A 7,471-nucleotide genomic window follows, 5' to 3' on the forward strand; every position below is an offset into this window, starting at 1 on the left:
TGTCCTTCACTTGTTGTATGGATTAGTTTCTAGAGAGATGATCACATGACAAAAGATATTGCAAGGTGTGTTGCAGGTCAAAATAATATGTAAGCTGCTCAGTGTAATCAGCTGGTTGATTTTTGCCCTTTAGTTCTTCCAGAACTTGTCAGAAAATTGACATAGCTCAAGTCTGATGCTGAGCTTTGCATTTGGATCTCTATTTGGTCTGATAGACTGTAAGTGCATATAACAGGTACTTGTCGACCGCACTTTTTCAGGAGGCTCAAGAGAACCACTTATTCTACCTAAAATCAGGTATTTTCTTGCTCAGCTGTTGAGCTTCAGGGCAGTCTGTTTTAGACAGTGAAGAAGAATTTGTATTTTGCTACTATATCTGATTTTTGGTCATCTGAGGAAGTGCTCACTTTTACTGATCAAAAGGTGTTGTGTCATCGCAGAGGTAGGTCAGGCTTGACAGAGTCATAATAACTAGCCTTCAGAAACAAATCTGGAGTCAAGCATGCTGAGAAAGAGCAGACTGGCAGGCTTCTGATACTGCAAGGCATGAGTTATTACACCTCTACAGTTTCTGCAAAGGTTGTGATGATGACTTGACTGAGAAATTTTCTAGGTAAATATAGAGACACACTTTTTGTCTTCAACTTTGCATCTTTCTTAGAGGCTGCTTCTTTCATTTCTACGTGTGGCCATGGCCAAATTTTTGCTTCCTTTTAAACTTGATGGATAGAGCAGGGATTAAGGCAGCTGAATGAAGGCTCATACAATGTAGCAACATTTCAGTCAGCTACCCTTCTCTTTCTACCCGTGGTAGATCCAAGGTTCCCACGTTTGAGATCACGTTAACTTTAGAATACTAGGGCTTTTCTCCATTTTCTCAATTCCCAATCACTGTTACTGCCTTCTGTCAATGGGCCAGGTAGGGCAAGTAGTTTATAAATTCCATAGCTAATCTTGAATTTCTTCCTCCTGCATCAGTCTCTTCTTTTTCAGTCTTTCCATGTAAACTGCCAGAACTTTAAATAATGGAAGAGGGCAATCCCCCTTTATCCTGGATGAGAATCCAGCCTGATAGGCATCATGCCCACCTTTGTCCCCTGGTGACCTAGTGATCTAATCCCACCTTGAGTCTTGTTACCCTTTGTCATCAGCTAGTTCTTTGATGATAAGGAATAGTTTTTAGACCAATTTCTGCATCAGCCCTCCTGCAATTTAATAAAATTTAATAAAATGTTAATTTATACTTCATGAAAAATGTTTCGTGATGTTCTTTCAGCAGCTGGTATAGTTTATCTCTTACTTGTAATTTATTTTATAAATACTCTTGGTGGGACCCTAAATTAATTGCTTAAATTGAGCCAAACCACAAAACAGCCTTTTGGCCCTTAACCTTTCCCCAAATCAGAGCTGTCTGTGAATTCTATGCTTTTGCACAAATGAACAGTAAGTCCTCCTGTTTTCTCCGCTGACATATATTAAGATTCTGAAACCACACACGGCAGGTTATATATTGAGAACGAACATTTCACACGCTTGTTCTGGCTCATGTGCATTTTGGTCCTTGCCAGCATGGAGCCTTAGGATTCTGTAGTGTTAAGTACTGACTTCAGTGCCTGAAGAACTGGCATTCTGCATCTCCTTGTCGTTTCCATGGTTGCATGCAGTAATTTTGCAACTTGGGGATGGAGGTAAGAGCATTTCATTGTCTTGTAAATTTTTGTTGTACTCCTTTTGATATGTTATTGTGTAATGGCTCTCTGAAGGAGGCACTCCAAAACTATACTCAAAAATACATCTCCAGAATAGATTGAAAGATGGAGTACCTACAGATGCTCTTTCATATAGTTTCAAAAGATTGTGGTTTTCAGGGATAAATGTTGATGGTCTTACTACCTTACTAGTGAGCTCAGTTTTTCAAATTATTTCCATTCACACCATTCATATTAAATGGTGGTAGATTCCAGTGTCTCTTTCCATTAGATTCCTGTAATAAAATCGTGACTTTGTAATTGTCAGGTCGGCATGCTGTTTGTTTAAGGACTTCCTGATTTGTGTGTTTGGCCAGGTTCCTTGAGACAGGTTGGAATTATTAAGAAAAACTACTGAACTGGCAAGTTTCTTACATGCTGTCACTGAACCTTCAGCTGAAGGGTTTGCTCTTAACACAAGAACGAAGTAACATGCTTGCTTGTTTTTATGCTAAAAGACGCTATCTCAGTCTTACAGGAAATGTTTAAGTACTGAGCTGAGAAGTAAATGCCTGCAGGATCACTCCATAATCACTGATTAATGTAGATACTTAGTGCTTTGTGACGTTTTACTGAAGAGAAGAGGGTTGATAACTAGCTACCAGCCTTTGAAAAAGATCTTGGTATTGTTTTGTATATGATTTAAAATATTTGGAAATTTCAGGATAGGCTTTTAGCTGTGTAGGCAGCAAGATCCATGAGTGGATTCCTGATCCTGCACAGGGAAGACACTGTTGGATTTGGATCTTCATCTACTTTCTTTCCAGGAAAGTGCAATTATAGCTTTAAATATATTAAAAGAAGACAAGCTCATGGTTAGGATCTGGTTATCTTTTGTATATGAATACACCTATATTAATACAAAGAGAGAGAGAAGGTTGTATGTGTCTGTTGTGTTCAATCTGTGTACCAGTGGACTAGATGATCAAGTGATATACTTCGTCTACAGATTGTCCAGAAAGGTGGTGTTTCATTACTGAGACCGACTAGCCAGAAGGATCTGCATACTATGGCAACCACAACTGGTTTTAAGTGATAATAATAACAGCTCATTCAGCAATGAAGTAAAACTACACAAAAGAAAAAAAGTAAAAGAACAAGCACCCTACAGCAATTGGAGGTGAAGCAACAGAGAAAGGAATCAGTATCTGTAACCATTTTGCCAGCCTTGGTTCAGAACAACAACCTTATACTTCTTCGGAAATAAATCAGCTTTATTTAGAATAGTTCTTTTGTGCTAATCAATTGAACTAATTAAATGGCTCTGTCTTAGATTTTGAGTCTGCTCACATCTCTTAATTTCTGTTGCCTCTGTCTCCTCTTCATCTGCAAACAATCACAGGTGACAATGTAAAAATAGAAACATCCTAAGAGATTTTTGAGATCCTGTGTTATTCTTGAGGATATCTTGTTTCATTTCCATCCATCTGCTCATCTTTCTTTAGAACTGGATTAAGCAGCTGAAACTTTCACTGCTTTCTTTTGGGAACAGCCATATTTGATCAGATCTTCCCTCAGTAGGTTTCTTGCTGCTCGTCATGCCTTTTTGTCTTTATGTGGCTTTTTTGTCAGTGTCCTTTCTGAGACTGGTCACACTTCCAGTAACTTTCCTCTTACTTTAACCTATTTTGTTTTCTTGGTAAACTAAACTATTGCAGGTTGTAGGTTGGTTTTAGCAAGTTTTTCACTGGTCTTGGAATTTTATGCTGTTTTTTTAATTAAGCTCCGTATAAGCTGGTTTGCTCTTGTCCAACCAGTTTTGTTTCAGTTCCAGTTGGTCTTCCCAGCTGTTACCAGTCTTTCAGAGCTCAAATCTAGATTTTTCTTTTTCATTTAAGTTTTGTAAATACATGTTTAGCATTTTTAATCAGTCGGATTATATAATAGGTTTAGCACAAGCTCAACCTAGAGGCTACCTTAAAAAAAAACCAACTGTGGCTGTATTTTTAAGGTCTTGTACGTATTCCTGGCTTTAATCATTCCAGTAGTCAGAAGGCTTCTGGCTACATCTGTAAGCATTTAATCTACATGTTTTGCTAATTGTTTATACTGTAATTTGTTGTTAGCATCTGTTTTTATTTGAGGTGTCTAAATAGCTGTCCAGGCTTCTGTCTGTCAGCCTCTTCAGGAGCTATTGCAGTTTTAATCACTTCCTGAAATCTAGTGAAAAATATTAAAATGATTACATTTTTAATACAAAGGTACTCTATATATACTAGAGTGGATTTAAGAGTCCCCTTAATATTGTTGCAAAGCTCTACTTTTGTTTTTATTCCCAGTTTATTTTAATCTCTGTCCTGTGCAGTATTGAGTCATGCTAAAAATATCTTCATTAGACTGCCATTGATCTACAACAGGGTTTTCAGGCATGCTGTGTCTGAGTTCTATGATAACTTTGCATTAATTAAGTTAGCAAGTATATAGGAAACTTAAAAATTAAATTAAATTATATTTTCATGTGTTCCTTTCTAGGATTCTCAAATAATTGCACTGATTTTGGTTGTTGCTTTTATTTGGATTTGCCTATTGATTTTTAACTCATTTGTTATCCTCTTGGAAATTCTTTTAAAATTCCAGACTCTGTACTGAATACATATTTTGTGACTGACTGAACTGCATTTTTGCAGAACTACCATTGAAGAACTTTTTAAGAATTTTTAATTCAGGTAATTGTTATATAATACCTCAGCTAATCTGTGTAATAGTATTTTAATTGGAATATTGGGTTGGAGGAAAAATTGGTTTGGTATCTCTTTGCTTGATAGTTTAAAACCAACCAGACACACTGACTAGCCACACTTCATTTTGCTTTCCAGCCTTGTAAATATTTCCACATTCCATCTGTGATGTCTAGTCCATGCCTGAATAAAATATGAAGTAATTTAATACCACATATTATGTGAGGGGTTGCTGTTTATTCTCAGGCTTAAAACGAGACATTTTTAAATCGCATACTGAAACTTCTTGAGTTTTTCTTACATATTCAGGGGCCTGTCTTAGAGGCTGTGGTGTACAAATATGTTTCATTCTCTCTAATGTGGAAAACCCCCCCCAAATGTGTTTGTACTTTTGTATTCTTGGAAAGAATGTGGAGGAGGAAAGAGGAGTTAGCTCTCACTTCTTTTCTTGTATTTGGGCTCATGGAGATGACACAGAACCCATGGGCCATTCCAGGTATTAGCCTCATGGGAGCTTGCATCCAACAAGTAGCCGAGGTTGGACTGCAGACAGGTAACTGAAAGTCTCTGTAGTCCTTTACCTCAAGACTAGTAACCCTTGAGGGTGCAGTTTACAACTCAGATGAAGGGATAAAGGCAATATCTTAATAGCTTGTTTCCTTATCAGCTAATACCTCTGTGCCAATGTAACAGGTTGGTATCACAAGGCCATGAGGGTTTACACTGCAGTACAATTTCACATGTATGTCTGAAGCTATGTTATTTGCTCTACATTCGACAAATTGCAGAGCTCCAATTGTGCAACCACGTACTTGTGCCAGGATGAATTTCTGGGCCTGTGTTTCAGTTTAGTGTAGGACAACTCTCTAAAATACATTCTTACATGCTAGTCTGTGCTGTAAAGTTTCCATAAGCATCCAATGTCTGTGAAAACATCAGTGTAACACAGTAGTGGCATAAACTCACCCATGCACCTTGCTGTCTGTGTGGTCCCTAATTCCTCCCATCCACAAGTAAATAAAGATTATAACTATGTCTTACCCATTATAGGTATTAGCATGCAATCTATGTTCAAGATTTTAAATAAATGGGTAGAAGTTAGTTGTAACAGTGGCTTTTGTTTCTTGGTTTACATCACTTTAAATAATGAAAGAATGCAGTTAAAATTAGTGTTTGGCTAGTGATTACTAAGCATGCTTATTCTTAAATCAGAACATAGTGCCTCTGACAGTGAAAAAAGGACACCAGAACAGTTTGTATCTATTATTTTAAACAGCCTCACAGTTAATATATATTCTATATTTATGTGCAAATGAGATATGAATATTAAAGAAGGTATTAAAACAAATAACTTGAATTCTTTATTTGTAGTGCTTTCCTCTCAGGAAAAAGGACACCATCATTCCAGATGATGACTTGTGTTTTGTCATTTAGAGTGTTGTAGGTTTCCTTGCTGAAATAATTATTAGGCAAGCCTTCTTGAACATGTTTGTACCTTGCATTTTCCCTTTTCTCCCTCCTCGATTATAATTTTCTGTCAGAGACCAGATTGCTCAGCAGACTACTAGACATTTGAAAATCAAAATCAGATGTATCAAACTATTATCCTGCATTACTTTATATGAAAATACCACATTCCTTTATATGAAAATGACATACCGTAGTAAACTTACAGAACTTATTTTTAGTTTTTTGAATATCAATTTTTTCCAGCTTACATTTATATCCAGACATTTGTTCAATATGTTACCATAGAATATTTAAGTAAGTACTTTCGATAATAACTTTCCATGAAGGTAGTATCTTCAAAAATGTCTTCATTTTCCATTGTCGTGTGAAAAATAATTTGTAGGTATAGATAAGTATATTTGCAAGTTCCTGCTGGGCTGTTAGGTTTCATTTTAGTACACAATTTGTACACACTTCTCCTTGGAAAATTAAGTGTGTGATACATGAAGGGTATAATGGGACTTGTGGTTTGTAGATAACAGAATCTCTGGAATCATCTTACAAGTCAGTTTTACTGTATGCATATAACTAAAACCATCTGTTTGACTTGCTGTTAGTAATCTTGTTTGAACAGACCTAGATCAAATCCTGAATGAGCAAGATTACAGAAGGCAGGTTTATACTGGTATCCTTCAGGTTAAACACACTGATGTCCAGTCTTTTTTCTGTCTTGGTATAAAACGTGTTAGCAAGAGGTAAGTTTGTGCTAGCTGTCCTTGTTTCACCAACATCTATCTTCTGCAAACAGGCCTGTGTTTACAGAAACCAAAGTGAAAATAGCATGTGAACAGCATAAAGAGACCGTGGTCAAAATAGTTGTACATTTGCATAACTGTGTGGTATTTAAAGCAACCACTAGCTTGCTTTGGTACAGTTTACTACAAGCTTTTCCTTAAGAGTTTGTCCTCTTCAGGCGTCTCTCAAGAAGTGGAAGTAGAAGGATCTGATTCTAAACAGCATCAGTTTTACACAGCAGTAGAAAACAAGTTTAACTGTCTTGTTACAGTTTTTGATAAATGGACATTGACATGGACTACGAAAGACCCAACGTTGAAACTATCAAGTGTGTGGTGGTTGGAGATAATGCAGTGGGAAAGACTCGTCTAATTTGCGCAAGAGCATGCAATACAACCTTGACTCAGTATCAGCTGCTGGCAACTCACGTACCAACTGTCTGGGCCATTGATCAGTATCGTGTCTGCCAAGAGGTAAGGACTGCAGGTGTACAAAATATGGAGCACATGCTGTGAGGTTGTACTATTACTTATTGGCAAGCCTGCCTTTGTCAGGATGCAGCAATGAACTCACAAGTATTTTATGCACAGTCTCTACTGCAATCGTGGTCTGATATACATCTCCCCATGCCTCTCATTCCAAAGTAACTTTTTTTATCAAACCTGTTTTTGGGAAGAGGCATATTCTGCCTGTTTTATAAAATATATGTGAAAGACATATATGTGATAAACTCTTGGTCTAATATGCTTTGGACTTTCATACAGGACAGATTAGAAATGCACTTGTTCGATGGAGGGAAAG

General features: G+C 37.0%; 1 protein-coding gene across 2 annotated transcripts in view; it reads left to right on the forward strand.

Annotated features, from left to right (window-relative positions):
• The first annotated feature begins 6,951 nt into the window (after positions 1 to 6,951).
• Positions 6,952 to 7,471, forward strand: part of RHOBTB1 (Rho-related BTB domain containing 1) — a 24,583-nt gene continuing 24,063 nt past the window's right edge. For both annotated transcript variants that reach the window (XM_010016771.1, XM_010016772.1), the window contains exon 1: positions 6,952 to 7,143. In XM_010016771.1, coding sequence (XP_010015073.1) covers positions 6,952 to 7,143 — 192 coding nt within the window. The remainder of the gene's footprint in view (positions 7,144 to 7,471) is intronic.

This window comes from Nestor notabilis, unplaced genomic scaffold (assembly GCF_000696875.1).
Source record: "Nestor notabilis isolate BGI_N333 unplaced genomic scaffold, ASM69687v1 scaffold6816, whole genome shotgun sequence".
In the NCBI taxonomy this organism is placed as follows: Eukaryota; Metazoa; Chordata; class Aves; order Psittaciformes; family Psittacidae; genus Nestor; species Nestor notabilis.